General features: G+C 38.9%; 2 protein-coding genes across 2 annotated transcripts in view; one reads left to right on the top strand and one right to left on the bottom strand.

Moving 5' to 3' along the window:
* Positions 1–621, bottom strand: part of LOC129273184 (amine oxidase [flavin-containing] B-like) — a 37,462-nt gene extending 36,841 nt beyond the window's left edge. The window contains exon 1 of the mRNA XM_054910221.2: positions 457–621. Coding sequence (XP_054766196.2) covers positions 457–505 — 49 coding nt within the window. The 5' untranslated portion in view covers positions 506–621. The remainder of the gene's footprint in view (positions 1–456) is intronic.
* Positions 622–12,477: 11,856 nt separating this feature from the next.
* On the top strand, positions 12,478–20,504 carry LOC129273196 (uncharacterized). Its single transcript, XM_054910232.2, has 2 exons — positions 12,478–13,191; positions 16,344–20,504. Exons 1-2 carry the CDS (start codon positions 12,799–12,801, stop codon positions 16,881–16,883), a joined length of 933 nt encoding a protein of 310 aa, XP_054766207.2. The 5' UTR covers positions 12,478–12,798; the 3' UTR covers positions 16,884–20,504.
* The last annotated feature ends 2,780 nt before the right edge of the window (positions 20,505–23,284 follow it).

Here is a 23,284-nt window from a genome sequence, read left to right as displayed (position 1 = left end):
TCTTTGAAAATAATCCTTATGCATTCATGTTTATTTCCGATCAGGCCTACAATTCATTACTTTTGGTTAACACTTGCAGGTGTGATTTATTGCATTTATTTAAAAAAAGAGATAAAATATTAAAGTGTCGAAAAGGGAAATCTCGAATTAAATTAAACCTTTTTTAACAGATAAAAATCTGCATGTTTTCTCATAGCGATTATGATTCAGGATGAATAGCTGAATGAAGAAAGATAATAATGACTTCCAAGTGTTACAATTATTGATGGACTGTTCTTTGTAGTAAAGCAAACAACAAACATAGCCTTTCGAGTTATCATTAAGAACGACAAGATAAGGACAACAGCTAATGTATTCAGCAAAACACGATCGTGTCTTGTGGCATTATTTTAATTCCTCATACGAAACATAATGGCGATAATCAACGACTAATTGCAAGGGCATGGATTGACTTACCACTGATGCCTCCGCCAATTACGATAACCTGTCTCTTATTGCCGGGCATGGTTAATCCTCTAATGATTGCTCCTCAATAAAGAATAAAGGAAGAAACAGGGATGCTGTATCGCCGTTCAGCGCCTTGATATCGAATGGCTGCCGTCGTCTGCTACAGTGTGTTATAAATAACGGAGAGATGAAACGACGAGCAACCCCGGACAACAGAGGGAGTCCACGGTCCTGTGCCCAGGTAAGAATCTTGCCTTGGATGGGAGGGCATGTTCGGCAGGAGCCTGCAGCTGTGGGTAGGGGTAATTTGACGATAACACCCAGCGGTATGCAAATTCAGATACACCCATATATAAAGCAATTAAAGATATAATATTAGACGTTTTCTGTTTCGGGAGTTGCATTGCTTTTGGATATCGATGCCTCCAATAATGGAAGTCCCCAAAAGTCAAGCTCGTTTTTTTTTACTTTCCCATTTGTTTATGTTTTTTGTGCCTCGAAGGGTAGCAGCATTTAGAAAGAAACGATTTTTAGGCCAGAGGGTGTGCAAACATTATCAGTATTATTTTTGAAATCCTTAACAAATAATCATATTCTTCATATACAATAAATAATGAGTTTATGGGAGGAAATAATAATGCAAAGCTACCGTGCGGTTTAAATTCGTGCAGTGTAAAATATTTTATACGTGATGACATGATTATTTGTTAGAGTATGTTTTCCTTCACTTTCATTTTTCATATCTTTATGTCTGTATTATGTATGGATGTGTGTGCGTGTCGGTGTGTGTTTTCTGCGCGCTTGTCCCCTCGTCCCTCGTACTCCGGAGCTTATGCGTGCCAACCAGATGACGAGATAAAAAAACAAAACAAGGAGGGTTTAATGGCGAGTAGACGAGTAAGTTGTTGGAACTTGGCAGGTCCACTCGTTTAGGACAAGAAAAAAAATGCTGACGAGTTGTTGGAACTTTGCAAGTTGGAGTGTTTGGGACGAGAAGACGAGGTGACGAGTTGTTGAATCTTGATACTTGTCATTGATGTTTTTGTAATCCAAACAAGTCGACTTGCCGACTTTCGACAACATGTTATCTTGCCTACTTTGCACAAACAAGTCGACTTGCCATACGTTGCCAAGTTCCAACAACTAGACTTTTCATCATTTAACCCGCCTTGTCGGCTTTTCCCCCTCGTCATCTCATTGGCAATTTAAGCTTCCGTATACATTACCTCTCAGTAGATAAGCCACTGGATTTCGTTATATTTTACTATGTTTTTTTTTTATGCAAACAAGTATATGAGTCATGAAATTACCATCTTTATTTAATGATAAAATGCGAACTTTGTAATAAGAGTCAATTAATAAATTGGGGTTATTCGTGTACTTCATGAGTCTGCACTTATTTGTATAGAGTCTGAAGTGGGGGGGGGGGGGGGGGGGGTGACAGACAGGAGTAGGAACGGAGCCCTGAGATCGAGGGGTGGGATGTACCCCTGTGCAACTGTATGGATCGTCCGTCAATGGTAATGAACGAACGAAGCCTTGATTGTAATAGACTGTTGAGTTCTAATACCATGGTTTATTATAAATCGAACGCAGATAATGGAATAAAGGTATGTTCACAATCATTCTGTACAGGCCTTATATTAAAAACTCAGGCGTTAACCCCTCAAATTGGCGCAAATTTTCATAAAACTTACAAGCCAGTGACGTACCTCCATAACAAACCTTACCAGGATGGGCAAATTATCTGAGAAGCAAAACAAAAAATAGCCCCCATAAAACGTCAGAGGTCATTCCTCACCACTCTTCACCTTCGATTCGGAGAAAATTTCCCATCCATAGAAATTCTTACAAGCCACCCCCTAAAAAATAATAATGATTATAATAAATCAGCCCTTGAGGGGCTCTGGTATATATAAGTATATATTTCACAACTTTCCATTTTGCCGCCCCCCCCCCACCCTATATACATGTACTCTCTCCCTCAAGTAGCCTAGTGATGTTACCAACTACAAAAAAAACTTCCCTTCGACGATCATGGCCACTCTATGCCTCGCAATACGTGGAACCATCTCGATTATGACTTGAGCTCGATGAGTGATAGACTTTGCCAAGAGATATTCAAGATCCAAGATCAAAATATCCTTAAAGATAAAGTTCAGGATTGGTGGACATCATCACCAAAGTACTAAAGTATCCAATCGAAAACGATTATACGTACATGCATATTAAGAAATATTGCACAAATTAAAACATATTCAAAATAAAAGTAAGACTTATTCAGTTGATTTGAAGATTGTATATGCCCCCCACCCCCTGTGGGAATGGGTGTATAGGACTATAAACGAATAACTAAAAGCTGCAAACTCTGAGATTTTTTTCTCGATTTTCTTAATCATGTACTGTAGTAATCTCCAGTCAGACGAAATATTTTCAATTAAAGATCTTCTTCATATTCATTGATAATCCAAAGTTGTTAAGATATATCATTGAGCAATCCCAGGTCACAAACGAAGAATGGGAACAGTCAGAAATAAAATATCATAATTCTCTTGACAGAACTAATCCCGCCTTCACAGCCATTGAAAGAGGATGGGTAGTATTGTAATATCACACGGGCGATGATGGTTCGAAGGAATGGAAGTCATGTCATGTTTGATGGAGGATAAGGGGAGGGGGTGGAGGGAAAATGTGTTTTCAAAAAGGTAATAAAGGTGGATATTTCGAGTTAAAAAAAAAAAAATCTTCAATTTTGTCAAAAAATGTAAGTTTTTAATATGAATTATACAAAATCATTTGACATAAAAATATAAACATATATAACCTATTTTGTCAACAGAAGAAGGCGTCGTTCCCTGAAAGCAAAAGCTTGTGACGGGATACGCCTGTAACACAAATACACCATACGAAAAAGGAAGAGGGGCGAGAAAAGGGCAAAGAAAACATAAAAAAGGATAGGGATCAAGACTAGAGAGGAAGAACGTGGAGAAGTGAGCGGGAAAGCGGGCATGAATTACACTGAACAAAAAGAGGGTACTACGAATGTTAGTGTGGAAAGGGCAGCAACAACGACTGCACATAGTTCATAAAATTATCTAAAATGAAATAAAAAGAAGCGCGAATTTAAAGAAACAAAACCAAATATTCCGGGGCCCATGGTGTCGGGGAGCGGGGTGATTGGGATGATTGCCTTTAAATTTTTGTGCTTGTTAGAATTTTTTTTTTTGAAGAAATGTACGCCCCCTGGTGTACGCCCCTTTTCAGAACCCCTCTCCTAGATTATCAGCTACTGGGTAATAGTAAATTTTTTTTTTAAGGGCAAGAACACAAAACATTAAATGTGCATGTTCATTTTCCATGAATACCTGTCCGACCGTTCACATTCTCTTATCATGGTGGTGTTTTCCCCCTATTCTTCAAAGAGAATGAATTGTGTTGCCTATCACTGTCAGAATGACCAACGACAAAACATTCGTGGAGGTTCACTCGCAACGAACCAGCAGCAGCCTTGGGCAGCATGTAATAGCGCCACCTTAATTCCTCAACTACTCGCATCTGACCCAGCATAATGAAGCTGCATTCTGCATTGTTCTGAGCTGTGCAGTCATGTAATATAGGCCTATTCCAATGACAACGTATACTAATTCACCACTCAATGATTCTCCGTATGAATAACATTATAGGCTCATTCATTTACTGTATTGTTCATGGTAATCTCAATATATATATTTCTAAGACTAGTTGTTTATAACACACAGTCAATGATGGAAAGTTCACCCCTTTCTGAAACATTGTTAATCGTGTCAGTCATGTCAGTGGCGTGCCATGGCATTTTCGACATGGGTGGCAAAGGTAACTTCATGTTTTGAACAATTTATTTCACCTCTTTTTGATAAAAAAATAATAACGATAGGAGAGGGCTACCTCCCCCTGTAGGCCTATAGTACCTATCCTGAATCATATACATTGTACAGAATGTCAGTCCCTAATTTGTTGTTAAATATCAACCAATATGCATGGGTCATATCCCAGGTAACAATACAGCGTTGGACCAACGTTGGATCAACGTTGGGAAATTTTTTCCCAACGTTGCCTCAACGTTGGCAGGCCAACGTTGCATCATCGATAGAAGTGCACGCGCATACATCGTCAGACCAACAACATTTCCAACGTTAGTTCAACGTTGTCCAGCAACAATGTTTCAACGTTGTCTGGCAACGTTGATCCAATGTTGGCTAAATAGTCAAATACAACATTGCTACAACGTTGGTAAGCAACGTTGTATCATCGATAGAAGTGCACGTCCATACATCGTCAGACCAACAACATTTCCAACGTCAGTTCAACGTTGTCCACCATCAATGCTCCAACGTTGGTATAATGTCGGCTGAGTCATCAATAACAGCGTTGCTGCAACGTTGATGGGCAACGTTGAAGCAGCGATGGACGTGCACTTGCATACATCGTCAGTCCAACTATGTTTACAACGTTGGTTCAACGCTGTCCAGCAACAATGCTCCAACGTTGTCTGGCAACATTGCTCCAACATTGTTACAACGTTGTCACAACGTTGCTCCAACATTGCTCCAACGTTATTCCAACGTATGGCAGTAATTAACAAAACATTAATTGGTTTCAAGGTGAAGTCCACCATTACAACTCTACACTCAAATCTTTATCATCATATGTCTTATCCTATCCTAAAATCCTACAATGTACATCCTAATCCTATATCCTATTCCTATCATCCTACACCTATCCACTGTATCCTGTCATTGACTCCTATATATAGAGCAACTTTGCTATACTTGGCAGAATACAGTTAATATCATTTTCCACACTTAACCTTGAATATTTCACTTAGAATAATATGTTTTGATTATATATGATATGGTAATGGAGCCACATACTTTTCTGAAACTTTTCATGGTGGAAATATTGAATAAACATAAATACTCTAATTATTATAGCAATATTACCTAAAATTTTGGTCATTTACTGATGTAATGAATATTCATGAGTGCATAATCATTGTCCAGATGAGGCAGGTATGGCAGCGTTGGTCCAATGTTGGTCCAACGTTGGGTGACGTTGATCCAACGTTGGTATAATGTTGGTCCAATGTTGATGGAAAGTTGATTCAACTTTAGTCCAATGTTAGTCCAACGTTGGCGTAAACGTTGATTCAATGTTTGTCTAATATCGGTTAAATGTTGTTGTAACGTTGATTCTTTGTTGGTCTAATTCTAAACAAATCCAACGATGCGCCATCTCCATCAAACAGTTTTCAACACTGTGCCATCATCATCTGTAATCTGTTCATGATTCTATCAAAAAACATTACAACTATTATTACAGCTATTCATTTCTTTTCATTCTTTCTGTTACAAGTCTCTTCACATAATTAAGAGAAATCAAGATAATTACGTGTGATATTTATTGAGGCCTTTGTAGCATTCAAACTTTTTTGACATCCTCTTTTTCTCAAACAAGACTAATACCAAAAAAACATATGCATATGTAATAAAAATTAAGATGTATTACATTTTCTTGCGAGTTGCAATCTCTGTTTCTGTCTACAATTGTTTAATGACTCGGTATGCAATGCCAATTGCAACGTCAGTAATCATCACAAAAACTCACATGTGTAATTGCAGTCTCTCAGTATTTACAAAATCAAAAAAGGAGGTCGCGTAACTTGGCCTCACTCAGAGTAACGTAGCTACTGCCTACTGTAACTAAAGAGTGCCTCTTTTTGATTAAGATAGAAGTCAACTGATATCTCAATATGCATGGCCATGGCCTAGTCTCGCTCGTGCCATAACTATTAAATGATATTTCAGCGTCAAGTGTAGCATGCCTCACATAGCAACTACAGGTTTGACTGCAGTTGGAAAACACTCGGTCCAGGCTAGGCCAGGCAGGACCGACCAAGTCAATTCAAGGCAGCGTATAATAAATAAGGCAGGAATGCCAGGTAGCAAGTCATTTGGGTGATTTCAAGTACGGTGTACGGTGTTGAGAGCGTGAAAGGGCTGCTGAACTGAGCTCCAACACCAAGCGTAATATTATTTTTCATTGAAATGTATTAAAACTCTAATGATTTGCTCTCATCTTAAATGTAAAAGATAATTTTACGGAGATGGTTCGTCGTGTTCGCCCCCTGTTCGTAATTAAGCTACAGTTCATCAACACCAACACTGAACTTTAAATCACGATTCTCCCAATCCCTGGGGTACGTCGGTGTTGCTGAATGGGGAAATTGCTTGTAGATCATCAACACCATGCAGCCACAGTGCAGTGTTGGGTTCAGCAGATGACAATCAACACCAGCCTTCAACACAAACTGCCGGAAATACACCATATTTTCCGAGGTCAATCTTAACACCAGCCTGATTCAAGTACGGTGTTGTCACAACACCAACACTAACCCAGGGAGCTCCGGCCCGCTCAGCAAAATGGCCGTTCGAGACCGGTACCGAGGGTGTAGGGCGCATGCGCGAATTTGACAAAGTCTATATCATAGAGATGTATACTAATGCACTAGTGCTATTAGTCTCGGTCTCAATCGGCCATTTTGTTTTGAATTCTGAAAGAGGAGAGCTACCGCGACAGAACTTTTCGTTTTTTTAGGTTCCAGTCTGTGCCTCGATGTCAGGAAGCTGCCACTCGTTAGACCTTCATCCATATAATCGTGGTAAGTGCTTAATTTCTGTTTTAACTATTTATTCGGATAATTATTTAGACCATACTTCACGCTACTACCGTGGGTATGGTGAATTACACGGTAAGCCCCTGGGCTCCGGCCCGCGCAGCGGGCCGGAGCTCCCTGGGTTACACTCACACGTATTGCCAGGTTAGTATTAGTATACTAACCTCGCACCACGAACCGCGTTTGGCAGTGGATTTCTTACTAGTGGGTCGCACGTGCTGGGATCTCACTTCTTGGGTCCACAACACACGACTTCTATGGCTTGATTTTTCTGTGCGCGGCGGCATGTAATGAACCCTTGGGTGCCTGGGTTACACCAACACTAACCCAGAGAGCTCCGGCCCGCGTAGCGGGCCGGAGCCCAGACGCTCAGTGTGCAATCGGGCATTCAGACGAGAGTTCCGTGAAGTTTGGTCTAAATCATTTTCATAATAAATAATTAAAACAGAAATTAAGCACTTACCACGATTGTATGGATGATAGTCTAACGAGTGGCAGTTTCCTGACATCGAGGCACAGACTGGAACCTCAAAAAACGATAAGTTCTGTCGCGGTAGCTCTCCTCTTTCAGAATTCAACACAAAATGGCCGATCGAGACCGAGGCTAGTATATAGCACTAGCGCATATACTTTGTCAAATTCGCGCATGCGCCCTACACCCTCTCGAACGGCCATTTTGCTATGAATTCTGAAAGAAGGAGAGCCACCGCGACAGAACTTATCGTTTTTTGAGGTTCCAGTCTGTGCCTCGATGTCAGGAAACTGCCACTCGTTAGACTATCATCCATACAATCGTGGTAAGTGCTTAATTTCTGTTTTAATTATTTATTATGAAAATGATTTAGACCAAACTTCACGGAACTCTCGTCTGAATGCCCGATTGCACACTGAGCGTCTGGCTCCGGCCCGCTACGCGGGCCGGAGCTCTCTGGGTTACACCAACACCAGATTTCAACACTGTACTTGAATTTTGAAAATCATCCAATGACTGTTGCCTTGCCATTGGTATCGCATACTCGTTCCCACTCACACGTATTGCGAGGTTAGTATTAGTCACTCACACAAGCTAATTACGAGGTTAGTTAGTATGTTATACTGTGCAGTGACTGGTGTTAAGTACTACTTTACTACTACTTACGGTACACGAATATACTAGCGTCGGACTGTACGCACACAGAAGCTGACTCCGTGATCTTTCGGAGGGGATCAATGGTTGCAGTTACCGATTATCTGCAAGTGCAAAGAAAATTCAACTGTAGATTGTAGGTCCTAAATATACAGCTTATAAGTACTGTTCCAGATCACTAGATATTCTGGAATTTACTTATCTATATCCACTATCCAGTCCAAATTCTGCCAGATTCTTCAAGTTCAAAATTGAAGGAAGCAGACTACACAGACATGACAGAAGGAGTCCGACGTCGCGACTAATTCTGCGCATCAGAATAGTATGGTATTTTTAAATAGGCACATTTGATGCTTGTATTTCCTTCTTCAATTTCTTCTAGTTATGTGACGGTAGGCCTATGACATATCTCGTACTTACTGTGAAAGGCCTTGCCAGCTGCAAAGGATCGACGAGGGCGTTTCTGGAAATTCTGGTCTTGAACTACATTTTTTTTCTTGTTTTTCTTTTTTATTTTCTATATTAATCGACACATTTGCATCCCCAGGTGCATGCAGCCTCTCTATTCTACCCCATCTTTATTTTTGTTTTCCCCTTAGACTTAGTTTTAGTTACTCTTTCCCTTCCCATTATTTTCCTTCTCTCCCGATTTCTTTTCCCCTTATTGCTGGGGGATACCAAGGGTGACATGGATAGACAAGCAAACTAATTACTTGATCGACCCCCCCTTGGCCCCATTGGAAATTATGCCAGTAGTCTTGTCTTGTCTTGGGTTAAGTCGGCATATGCAGACTTGCTGTACTCCGCCAACTTTATCAATTATCAATTCTCCAATGAACCAGTTTCTAACGTTCTCAACACTGTGTATATTATGCCGGGATATTATGTTGACTGTCAAACAAATATCCAACAAACTATAGTTTCCAACATTGTGTCAATGTTAACTGTCCAATAAACTATTCCAATTACGCTGTCCACGTTGTGCCATTGTCCGTTGTTCAACAACTCTCCATCAAACTAGTTTCCAACTTTGTCAACGTTGTGCCATTGTCGACTGTCCAACAAATCTCCAAGAAAATAGTTTCCAACGTTGTTCCTTTGTCGGTTGTTCAGCAACTCTCCATCGAACTAGTTTCCGACGTAGTCAACGCTGTGCCTTTGTTGGCTGTTCAACACCTATCCAATCAAACACGCGTTTCCAACGTTGTGACGTTGTTGGCTGTCCAACAAATCTCCAACACACTAGTTTCCAATGTTGTGCCATTGTCTGTTGTTCAACAACTTTCCAACGTTGCCAACGTTGTGTCATCGTCGACTATCCTACTGATCTCCAATCTACCAGTTTCCAACGTTGTGCCAGTGTCAGTTGTTCAACAACTTTCCATCTAACTAGTTTCCAGCTTTATCAACGTTGTGTCATTGTATACTATCTAACTAATCTCCAATCTACCAGTTTCCAACGTTGTGCCATCGTCGACTATCCAACAAATCTCCATCGAACTAGTTTCTAGCTTTGACAACGTTGTGCCATAGTTGGTTGTTCAACAACTTTCCATCGAACTAGTTTCCAACGTTGCCAACCTTGTGTCATCGTTGACTATCCAACTAATCTCCAACCTACTAATTTCCATCGTTGTGCCATTGTCGACTGTCCAACAACTCTCCAACTAACAAGTTTCCAACGTTGCCAACGTCGTGTCATTGTTGATTGTTCAACAACTTTCCAGCGAACTAGTTTCCAACGTTGCCAACGTTGTGTCTTTGCTGGCTGTCAACAACTATCCAATCAAACGTGTCTCCAACGTTGTGACATTGTCGACTGTCCAACAACTCTCCAACTTACTAGTCTCCAACGTTGTGCCATTGTCGACCGTCCAACAAATCTCCAACAAACTAGTTTCCAACTTTGTCAACGTTGTGCCATTGTCGGTTGTTCAACAACTTTCCAGCGAACTAGTTTCCAACGTTGCCAACGTTGTGCCTTTGCTGGCTGTTCAACAACTATCCAATCAAACGTGTTTCCAACGTTGTGACATTGTCGACTGTCCAACAACTCTCCGACTAACAAGTTTCCAACGTTGCCAACGTCGTGTCATTGTTGATTGTCCATCATCTTTCCATCAAACTAGTTTCCAACGTCGATTCAACGTTAATCCATCAAGTTTTCCCAACGTCCAACGACTTTCAAGTTTCCAACGTGGAGCCAACGTTGGCTTGTTACCTGGGATACATTATTTCAAGGGTGAATTGACATTGTTGGAAGTAAACAGGTTTGCTACTGACGAATTGGGAGGGATCTTTTGAAGAAGGGCTAAAAACAATACCTAAAAGTGTTAAACCTTATAGTCGTTTCGGTATCTTTATAAAAACGACAAATGTCTAGATATATGAATAACCGTCTCATGCCTATAAATTCAGGTGGTTCCCTTTTGGTTTTGCAATAACACTGCAAAAATACCGGTGTTGATTTAACAACAGCCCGGTATCTATATCGGTCCACACCAGAGAAGCGTTGAAACAACACCAGTTAATAATCAAACCGATTTTGGTTTAACACTAAAGTGCTTAAATGCAAAATTGGTGTCAGCCTAACACCAATCCGGTTTTGTTTCAACACCTCTGGTGTGGAACGATATAGATACCAGGCTAGTGTTAAATTAGCACAGGTGTTATTTCAGTGAGGTCACAACAAAAGATGGAAAAGTTATGTCGATTTTGAATACTGCCTTTGGCGAAAACATGTTATAGAGATTGCAATATCATAGTAATCAAGCCAACTTAAGAAAATCAATTTGATTTTGTATTGATACACAATTAACTAGTAAACAGCTAGGGGCGGTGGAGTGAAATTTAAAGTGGGACCACAGAGAGGAAAAGGGTCTTTTGAAAAAGGCACTATCTTAAAAAAAAAATAGCATACAATAACCATACTCTAAATTACAAAACGCATAAGTACGAATTTCATGAAACAATATAGCATGTTGGATCAGGGGCTGTGGAACGTATTTTCGGGAGGGGGTGGAGGTAAAGCAATAAAAACGACAACTATAGGTGGTTTCAGACCGCCTCGAAGTTCGCCAGTTCCAGGTATTCTCTGATCGGGAAATTTACCCCGATCAGAAAATACCAGGTATTTTGGCGGTCTGAAAGCAAACTACGCGTAATATCCCCGAAAGAAAATACCCGATAAATAGTAGGTACTTGGCGAAATTACGAGAACTTTCGCGGGGATTTTTCCAAGGTCGTGGGTATTTTGGCGGTCTGAAAGCAAATTACGGGAACTTTTAGCCCAGCGTGTCGTTGGGTGCGGCGCCGTGCATGGGTTGCTGCTGGGCTAGTGATTTTGAATTTCGCGCCTTGCTGCTTATCAGACCATACTGCGCATGCTCGTAACTTCAGGAACTTATCCCGAAGGGTATGTTTCAGGGCGGTGTGAATGCAGGAATAATTAATGGGTATTTTTCAGCCTAAAAAAGTTCTCGTAATTTAACGGGGATTCTTGTGATCGAGGCGGTTTGAAACCACCTATTGTCTAAAGGGGAATTTGGTACAGACAAATATTTTCACCACTAAAATTTACGTTTCTGCCTGAAAGAGATTTTGTGTCATGGTAATATGAGCAAAATATATTGATGGTAATTTCCGATTATTGAATATGAAATATAATACATATAATATATAATATTCACGATATTCCGCGAGCGATTTTTTTTTTCTCCTTGCACCTTCCCAGAGCAATTAATGTGTAAAATACGGGGTCTTGAGTACTGTGAGTATATACATCAATATGACCGAGTATTTATGATATACTATAAATTTCAGTAGTATCAGACAGAATTTACCTACCGACCATATTTTAGTTTATTTATTTATTTTTTGTTGGTAAAGGAAAGGCAAACAAACATTATTGAGGTAATGGTGGTATCCGTAATCCGGAAGATCACTCTGTGTCATCATGTGACCTTGTCACCTGATAATTCATCATAGAGGCTGTTCTCACTCAGTTCCTTAAACTAGTTTAGTGGAAACTAGTTTAGTGGAAACTAGTTTAACGCTAAGTGAGAACGGTCGAAGCGCTCTTGGAAGCGCTCTTCCAAACCAGTTTGGAAGACCACCTCGCGATGTAGTTTTCAAGATCGCTTCGCATCGGAAAAGTGGTGAGGACACAACCGTTCTTCGGGAAGCGATCTTCGCACATTTTGAGCGCGCTACTCCACACGACAGGTGTAGAATGCCTATGCTGCGGTTTCGAATTTCGCGCGAAACGTGTCTCCCCACTGAGAGCGTTTCCATAGCAACAAGAGCGCTATACTTGAAGTGATTTTGAAAACCACTTTCGTGTGATCAAGTGAGAACGCTAGCAAAGCGATCTTCCAAACTGGCTTTCTGAACCGGTTCCCAGTAAACTAGTTTTAGGAACGTAGTGAGAACAGCCTCATAGAGATGATAGTTGTTGTGTACCGCGCGTACCGTAGATGTGTTGTGTGTGTACGTGCACGTATGGAAAGCAGAAATGGGGTGCACGGTAACTATGATGGACAGAAAGCCAGCATCTCAAGCAGAAATACGTTCTTTTAAACGCCAAATTTCTCTTAGTGATCTAGAAAGGTTCCTGAGAACTAAAATTGACAGGGGTTTGATCTCGAATTCTGATCTACAGACGAAAAGACAAATTGAAACTGCCAGCAATGCACCGAGGCCGAGTGATCATCTGCAAGTGTATGGGCGGATTTGCACAACAAGAGGCGCCGACGCTCCCCCGGTGAATCTCTCTGATGTTCCTGGTCGCAAGACAGTATTCTTATTTGGCCCTGATACAGTTCATGGTGCATTGGTTGAACATATTCATGATCCCTATGCAATGCTTCTTAAGCTGGGATTTCTTCCAGAGTACATACATATGAAGGTAATTACTCTGGTCATATTTTAATTTTAGGTAGGGCCTAGGCCTAGACCAAAAACTTCAGAGTTCAGTCTCTGTATTTTGGTTGTTCCGCTGTACTGTGTCTGTGTTGGCTCACTCACCAATAGTAATACATGGGTGAATGGGGATGATAGTAAAATGTCAGAAATTGTTGAATAAATCCCCAGAAACGACGGTTATTCCTGTCTAATTAATTTTTAGGTAGACAGCCGGCAGCCGTCTGTTTCGAGGACGAGGAGTTTTTTAAACATTTTTTTAAAATAATTTTTTTTTTATTTCTCCTTGTACACAGACGGCTCAGGATTGTGCAGCCACCATTAGGGGTTAACAATGCAAAATCCCCCGACAGGGCTCATTGATTTTCGTCTTCACAAAAATGAAAATATATAAAAAGGACTGACCAAAATAAAGATTTCGTTTTGGCCTGAAATGCACCAAGTCCAAGACGGGAAAAATAAACTTCAAAGGAAAAAAAACCAGTGACTTACTTCGGCTGTCGCGCAACTCTCACTTCCCTAGTTTATCTGAACTTGAAACATATGGCCATTGAGTCCCTGTACATATCGAGTTAGAACTTCGGTCTCTGTAATTGGTGAGTGGAGCTAACAGAGTTCAGCGGAACAACCAATATAACATAGACCAAAGCTTTTTGTCTAATTTTTAGGGGGACCAAAACAAAAGAAAACTAAAACTACAGTTGTGTCACACTGTCAGTCTGTATACTCTAGTCTTGACTTGTCTAGATTTTCTAGCTGAAACTTAAGTTTGAAGTTAAATGCCAGGTAAGGGTAGACCTGAATAGAACATCAGTTCTGGGGGTTAAATTAAAACTCACCAACCTTCACGATCAGCCTATTGATTTATGTTTTTAAAACTAATGGGTAATCTCTATCAATTGCAGTGGCGTAACAGGCAGGGGGGCAAGCTGCCCCCCTGGCAGATTTCACCGGGAAAATAATAAATTAAAAAAACGGGAAAAAGAGAAAAGGGAAGGAGAAAGAAAGGGAAAGGGGGAAAGGAAAGGGGAAAGGGAAAGGAGGAAAGGAAAGGGAAAAGTGAAAAGAAAACAAAGATAAAATATTTTTTTTAATGGAAAAGGAAGGAAGGAAAGCGGGAAAAGGAACGAAAGAAGAACATTTGAGAAAGAACAAATCATTCCGAAATAGGCCTATTTAATGCAAGCATGATGGGAAATAAATTTAAAGATGACAAAATGGCAAACAATAGTGGGAAATGAAGTTAGAATGGAATTAGTCAAAAGCTAAATTGGAAAACGAAGAAAAGGGACAAGAAAAAAAAACACTTTATAACACGACTGGGCTGCCATGGATTGAACATAAAGAGCGGGAAGAAAGATGGACTGCATACAACATTGCATGCTATAAGCTTGCTAAATTTTATGCAAATAAGCTACCGGGGCTTTGCCCCAGACCCCACGCAGTAGGTGCTCTTCATCTATAACCTTCAAATGGCTCCATAACTTCCCCCTATAGGGACCCGTCCTACATTAAGCTTTACGTTCAATCACTGGCGTACAGGCGGGGGGTCTTGGTTCCACACCCAAAAGGAAATAAAAGAAATTATAGGAGACAATGTATAATGAAATGAATGGAAACAATGAAATGTATATTTTGATGAATAAAATATCTATCATATAATTAGAATTTAATTTCAATAGGCAATATTTTTTCCAGCTCGCTTTGCTCGCTGGCGACTTTTAACAAATATTCCCACATTGCTATGTTGTGTCCCCTCAAAATATTTGGTTCATTACGCAACTGGGTTAAATAAATGTGTTGTGTAAAAGCTATACTCTGTATATACCAGCGATATTTGATTAAAAATAAGTGACATCTGCGAGGTTTAAATGGTTTTGATAACAAGAAGTTATCCCCAACCACATAGCGCACTGTCGTATATGGGTATGGTAGGGTTGGGCCATGGCCCCCAAAAGTACTACAACCAAGAACAAAAAAAACGAGGAGGAAAGGAAAGCAAAGGAAAATTGAAGGATATGAGTTTTTACTGAATAAAGGTAGATTCTCATGAAAAGGTGATTTTTTTCTCGCTCGCTAGGGATTTATATTAAGCAGCTTTTTTAGCACATGTGCCATACTGCACCCTTCGTTGTTGTTTTTTTTTTACTCTTCACGCTACTGCCGCAAAGAATCCTGTTCACAGTGGCATACAGACCACAAGAAAAGGAATGGAAAGAGAGAAGGGTGAAATATATTATTCTCTGGATATCACAAAATTTGATTTTTGTATAAAAAATGTCAAAATTTTTGCTCGCTCGCTCGCAACTTAAAAAAGAGAAAAATTCTGCCCAATACGCAATATCTGGCCCTGCATTACACCTGTTCATACCATGATATGACCGGGAAATTTTTGGCTCTGGCCACCGACCCCTGTTACGCCGCTGATCAATTGTGAACATTAACAATGATAACTTCGCACACTCTAATACTCTGCGATAATATAGTACTTATGTTATTATATTTTACATAGGGAAAAACTTCCCATAGTGTAAACCGTACAAATAAATTTGAATACATATCAGACACTAAATGGCCATGTACCCTCACTGTAAACTTACATCACATATTATTGATTAAAATGGCACATTTCTGTGTAACAAATCATCAAAGAATTGTGATTGATGTACATGTACCACTATCAAGTGGAAAGATTGTTTTTATTACAAAAAGGTACAGAAAGATACGGCTATGGCTAGGGAATAGTCACTGCATGCTAATTGCTAAATCCAACTGAACTGTTGACTCTAGCAGCTCTTCTCAGCTGGTAATGATTAATTCTGAAACAGACTCATTATATCACCCTCTCAAAAACTGTATTGAATCAACAAATACAAATCTCCTACACTGTACACACTATTTTACTTTTGAAATTATAAAGTCACTGGTAAATAGGTGACATAGAATTTGTTACAGAAGTATAAAAAGGGAAACAAGTTTAACACTTGAAATTAAGTTCTTTTTTAATCTTCTCTTGCTTATTTCATTTTCATTTCTGTTTTTATAAACAAGAAGTGTGCCAATTGCTATTCTTACTGACCCTAACTCAAATCTCATTCAAGTCTACCTCACTTCTTTCTAATTTCATTTTCATTTTAGCTATTTAAACAAAAGGCATGCTACTGGCTAGTCATACTGACTCCAACCCAAGAATCTTTCAAGTCTACCTCATCCAGTCATGGGAATCTGATATCAATTCCAACCGTTCCTGCAACATGGGAAGGTCTTCTGTCATTCATCCGTGCTTGCTACCCCGAGGCATTGCCTGCCGTCCAAGCCCACTGGGACATCATCACCACCAAATCGGTTGAGTATTTCGAAGAGAAGTCTGACGTCCGTTTCATCGATGCCATCGCAGATCACCAGGCACCGGCCTTCATGAGCTATCAGAAGTTCAAAGAGCTTCCCCAGCCTCAGCAGGACTGGGAGACAAGACTGTTCCTCTACTGTGAGATACGGATCTTAGAACTCTTCTCGGGTGACGGACATACGTTGACCGAAGCAGGGGCGAAGGGGGAGAAAGAATACTTGGCTCCAAACTACCACTTTGAGACCGATCTTGGACCAGAGAACTACATTGTTATTCCACTCAGGGTTGATATTCCGCAGGAGATCAAGGATAAATATGATGATAGATGAACAAACTCATTTACTAGGCAAGTGGATGTTTTTTTTTGTTGAATTCTTTACTGGTATGCATTTACTGGTATGCATTGGTTATTTTATTACTGGGTGGTTAATGGTTATGTATTCTTGACGAAAGCCAACGATTTGTGTTTTTCGTAATACATGCATGCAAGATGTGCTTTAATTGCGACATCACTCCCATCAGTTAATCTTGCGAGATTAGTCAGCAACATGTGCTCAGCATCATGCATTTAGTAATGTGTGATATTAAGCGGTCAAACACATACTTACTTTTCCAGATTCTGGCCCATGTAATTACTGACTTAGTGCTCAATTGGTTAATATTGGACCATCTGATCCCTTCAGGGATTGTTTCCCTGGGGCCCGTTTCTCAACACCGTCATAAGTCTAACTTCTTGACTAAATCGGAGATAGTGAGCTACTTGTCCGCTAACCGTTTCACGAAGCCCTCTTTACCAAGATCGGGTACAACAACCTCACTAAATATTTATGACACCTCCGAACCTGTCATAACTTCTTTCTTAATGACGTAGTGGCATCATGTGGATAGACTATGACATGCAAAAGTGCCTAGAAATTTTAAAATCATAATATCTTACGTAATCAATCATAGAGGTTGAAATTACATCACAAAACAAGTGGGTTAATGCATTCAATGATAATTGTAATACAAAGAAACTGTAAAACTGTTGGTAAAACGCCACAAAACCATTCATTTTGAAATAGTAAAATGATTTAATTGATAAAGATTGTACCACGTCAGGCCATCCATAACTGAACTCGTATTTGTTGTTTTCAGACCCCTATTAACAGTTGAATAAATTCTATCTCTAATTTATGCATATAATTTGTCAAATATCGTATGTTTCGGTAACAATGATTAAAAACGTTTAGTTAAACTGTATTTTGATGACGTTTGGAATTGTAAAAAACCGTATAATTATCATCATTTTACAAAGAAAACCGTAATGGTTTACTTTCGTAAACTATTAAAATTGGATATCCCGGGTATACCCATCTCAACATCCACAAGTGATTTTTTAGTCATGCAATGAATTATTCATAATTTAATTTTCTCTGCAATTGAATGCTCCAGTCGTCATGGTCTAAGTATGTATGATACTTAATTCACCTGTGTTATTAATTTGAAAAGATTCATTTCCCAATTCATCACAATATTTGCAATTTTGTCATAATTTTTCTTTTTGAAAATTATGCTGTTTTGTGACTAAGGCTATGCCTCGTCTGCTCTTTTTACCGATAGTATCGATATCAAGGTATTCTAGTTAGGAAGCCTTTCGAGAAACAGGTTTAGTAAGATTGGAACTAACTCCGTGGTTGGTGGATTAAGATATGACTAACTTGTCCATGTGTTGAGAAACGGGCCCCTGTTTGTCATTGAGACTACCTGAAAATTGACTGATTTGTCAAGTGAAAAACTGCAGAGTTTCAACCGTTTTCTTATTGATTGATTGGATTGCGAGTAAACGTGTAAGGGGAATGTTAATGTTGGCAGCTCTGTCCCTGTGCAAAATTTTGGATTTCAGGACTCGGTAGTCAACAGGTAAACTCATTGCCTACTTTGAATCATAGCATTCAATACGCAACAATACGAAGGTCACTGAAAAACACATCTTGATTCCACTCAAGCGCAATTACATGACCAGAGCCAAATAATGATGATAAAATTTGTAACATTTCTTGAACTAGAGGCGTTGTGGGCGTGGCACACACTTACTGCTTTCACTCATCTGGGTGTGATTACATCTACCTGATCAGGAAAAATACCAAGATTGTTTTTCTTAAAGCTGTTTATTTCAATTTCATAATAATAATCTACTTACCAAATTTTGGGGGCCTACCACCTTTCTCAGGGCTTCATATGTAGCAACTTAAATTTGGTGAATCAATTATGATTGGCAAAAATGCATTGACTTATTGACTTTTGTTATTATTATTTATTGTTTTTATGCTCATATGTGGACTGTGTGTGTGTATAAAGCATGGACCTATTACGAATAGGTCCATGGTATAAAGTAAATACTTATATTTGTATGATAATGTGGTATTGGACAAAACCTACATGTACACGTACATGTATGTACTACTATAAGTAGCTGGGTTTTCCTGTTTCACCCAAGGGAAGATGTATACACCTGTTGTATTATATTAACATAACTTACAACTTAAAACAATTTGGTTTTTGGAAATGCTTCCCAGAGATATCTTATGTATGTTTCATGGTGGCATAGCTTATTACTATATTATCTATAGTGACCATGAAATTCTACTTGTCTTTCAAAAAATCTGCCATTTTACTTGTGTAAACAAAGTATGTTACTTGAAATGTTGCATTAGCAAAGATAGATGTTTTCCCAACTGTTGATAATTTCATCACCATTTCATTTATGTAGAATGTATGCTTGAAATCTCATATTGAAATAGTATAGCAGATACTACGTAAAAGATACGCTAAAGCACTTTTTCAAATCAAGGACCCAGCACATGGTTGAGTTTTCAACAACTCAGATATGAAAATAGTACTTTATCAGCATGCACTGGATGTAGGGGAAAAAAAAAGCGAATCTGTGTTTTGTTATGCTGATTCCAACCCTTGTTAGGTTTATCAGTGACACTCTTTGATATCATTCAAGGGAAAATTCATTTTTTTTAAAGAAATTGTTAGGCAATTCATTAATGAATTGTGCAGTCATTTATTATTTAAGTAATAATCATACAGATGTTTGTGTATAATATTTTATGAACGTCACAAAAATACCTATGTTTATTTCATTTTTTAGAAAGCAATATATCTAGTTGTCTATTTAGTAGGTCATGAAATGTTTCCTTTCTGAAATTGTTGTGTTTTGTTGTGTGTTTTTACCTCATACAGGGTATATGTTGCAATATATATGTACACTAAATGTAATAAAATTTGCATTTGTGCCGTACCCTTGATACTGATGTTCGATGATGTTGCACAGTTCATTTTTTAATATATATATATTTTTCCTGGTTCCATTTTGTCCAAATTGCAATCTTATTTGACAATTATTTTATTAGAATATACAATTTTTATTGTGAATTTCTTGTGATAGGGCCAGGGGGGAGGGTCAACAAACTAATGTGTTACATGTATGATTATTTATAGAGTCTTAAATTCAGCATATTAACATGGATGATATATCAGGTAGGGATCAAAGGGAGAGACAATGAAACTGAAATCCTTAGAGAAGTGTTTCCCTTCTGTGCCATCCTTGGTTGAATACATGTAGGTAATTTCAAGTCCGGTGTTGGTGATGGACTTGGTGTTAGAAGCACAATTTGGATTGCATGCCTTAGCTTTAAAACTTATTCTTAGTTTACACAAATAAAACCAGATCACAATTTGATGGCTCAACACCTAGTGAATGATTTGTCAGAACCATTTTCATTTTACGTTTGGTGTTATACTCGTGTAAACAGTGACCTAACACCAATACCAAAAGGTCAACACTGAAGTAGAAATCCCCCAATGTGTATTGTGTTTTTTTTGTGATGGTGACCATTCGATGTAAACTATAATGAAATAAAAATTGGCTATTCCATTGCCTCATTCATTTATGTTTTTGATTTAGCATTTTTTAAATTTTCATTTATTTGAGTTTCTTTGTTTCACTTTTATGAAAAAACAAACAAACAATGCAGCACGTTTCTTTGCCGAATTATAAACGGCGAGAGAATAAATGCGGGGGGGGGGGGGGGTAAGTGAGGAGAGAGAAAGTTGAGATGGGACGGGGAGAGAGCGCGAATGAGGATGGGAGGGTGGAGGGATAATGGATGAGTGTTGGCCATGCAGTCAATGGTACGCTGGCAGAGGAGTGGTATGTCGCCATCTACCGATGATAACCCTACATTGTCAATGAGGAGTTTTACAGCCTACAGGTCTCTTTTTTTCTCTCTTTCAATCAAATTATTTAAAACAAAATGTGCATCCTTTGTTCCAAATGATACGATCTTTGTTTATGAATTTATACATGTGTATTCTAATGTAGCTTGATGGGAAAAAAAAATCATTATGACTGATGCCGTTTGTGATTACATTACCATGTGATATACTTGTGAACCAACGGCCTTCTTAAATGACAGAGGGCTCATGGATAGTGGATGTATTGATCTTTTATTCTAGCATAGGAGAGAGTACATCGCTAAGGAGAATGGGGCCGAGGGGGGGGGCTCAAAAATATTTTAATGCTAATCCCATCCCTCTATGATTGCCTTTCAATGAAGCCATGTATCTCGCATCATAAACACCCCCCTCCGGATTACCCTCTTTAACCTCCCCCTTTATCCCCACTTATACCCCCTCTCTCTCCCATCCACACCCCTCTCTGCTTCTCTGTCTGTCTCCCTCCCTGTCTCTCTCTCTCTCTCTCTCTGTTTACTGTACCTTTCATCTACAGTAATCCACTCCCTCTTTCTTCAATCGTCAGTCCTCTTGCCCCTTACAATTCTGTCAATCCACACCCTTCCTTGTTGAGTTGTGCAGTCACATCAACAAAACCCATCAGGACCGATGGAATCTATTACATTATTTCCAACGACATACCATACATGTAGGTCGGTTAGGAGTCGTTTTCGTTGGTGTGACTGTGACAATTGACCACGCAGTTTGTATACAAACACGGGGATAACTTCACATTGACCGTCATTTCAACACGTGTGATCTTACGATCAGGTTCGTAGGTCGCCCACTGATGGCATTGTCCCGAGTGGAACATTGACCATTAGCATGATTTTAGCAAAATGGACTAATCTACTACTTTACATCATTATGATACCGAAATCTAACACAAATACAATTATTATAGCCTTGTTAATTTGTGTTGCCCTTAATTATGACACCCCCATCTTCATATGTCATCAATTCCCTTAAGGATTTCTCCCACACGAACTTCACGAACAGACGAAGCCGCTGAATGTAATTGGTACCATGGTAATCTAGACACGAGGCTTCATCGTTAATAAAGAGTAAGTATCAAAGATGTAATAAAAATATAAATGTATTTATCTATTTTCATATATTTAATTATTTTTTATTTATTTATTTGTTTATTAATTTATGTTATTAAATTATTTTCAGACTTATTTCTTGATGAATAATTTATTCATTTATTTCGGTTGCACACCATATCAACAACAATCTGTTTTTCTTTTTGGTTCTGAAATATCCAAAAATATAAATACAATCATATCTGGGTAATTATGTACAAATCATTACGTTGAAACTGCTTATTTGGTAGGTATCATCAACTGTAAGCAAATAAACATTTCCAGTCTTTCATATCTCATAACAGAAGAGAAGACTCATCATCAGGATTTTTAAAATTTCATTGTGAATGTGTCCTAATAAGGAAAGAGTATTTGATTATAGGTACAGGACTACTTTGGCAAATCTCAGTATTTTTCATCAAGGGGCCCCTTTCATAAGCTCTGCTTCTATGGGGTCCCAAATCTTTCATGTTATATTCTCTTTGTCTTCCTTTGTACTAAACATTTGTATTATATCACTTGATTGGTTTGAATAAACTTATATCACTTGTATCACACTTTCACAGTACATGTACTTTTGTTTGATCGCCTAACACTTTCTCACAAGAAGTAACTCAGCGTCAGTACCAGATCAGAAAAGCGGAGATCTAAATAAATATGTATATGCTATTCTGTAATTTACATCCAAGAATATACACATTCTTTCCAGGAACGTCTCCCGCTCCCGTTTTCATCCCTACTTTCCTCTTTCCCCATCTTTAAAGCACTCTACTTTTATTTTCGTCGAGCCAACATCCAATGTCTCTTCTTTCACGTACAACATTAATGAGCAAGCAAGGTCATGGCTCCATGTTCGACGAGTATGAGCACGATTCGACCTCGCAAGAACTTTTATGTTTTCAGGAGCTTTGTGAAATTGGCGGGACAAACGCGATTAGGCCCCCACTTATGAAATTCGTTGTCATGACAACAGGATGATGGAGAAAATTACGAGGAAAGTGGCTGGGAGGAAGCAGCTTGACTTTGAAAGGTGTTTTCTTGTGTGCACTTGGCTTAATATGAAATTATTTTGAAATTATTCTGCCAAGGTGTGCTCCTTTTTGCCAGTCATTCTGTTTGTTTTAGTATTTGTCTTGTTGGTTCTATGCTTTCCCGTCATGTTTTCATTCACCATCTCAACAATGCATTCATTCGTCCTGTCCAACATTCGATTAGCTCTCGATAACCGTGGACGTCTCCTTTCAAAAACCTCATATTATTGAAGAGATTTAACATAATAACGGTACAGATTAATCTTGTTAACATGGTTAATGAACAAGCATTGGATGAAAAATTTCATTATTCCGAATTATGAAAACCTC

Source organism: Lytechinus pictus, chromosome 2 (assembly GCF_037042905.1).
Source record: "Lytechinus pictus isolate F3 Inbred chromosome 2, Lp3.0, whole genome shotgun sequence".
NCBI classification, from domain to species: Eukaryota; Metazoa; Echinodermata; class Echinoidea; order Temnopleuroida; family Toxopneustidae; genus Lytechinus; species Lytechinus pictus.
This window is presented reverse-complemented; position numbering and strand designations above follow the sequence as displayed.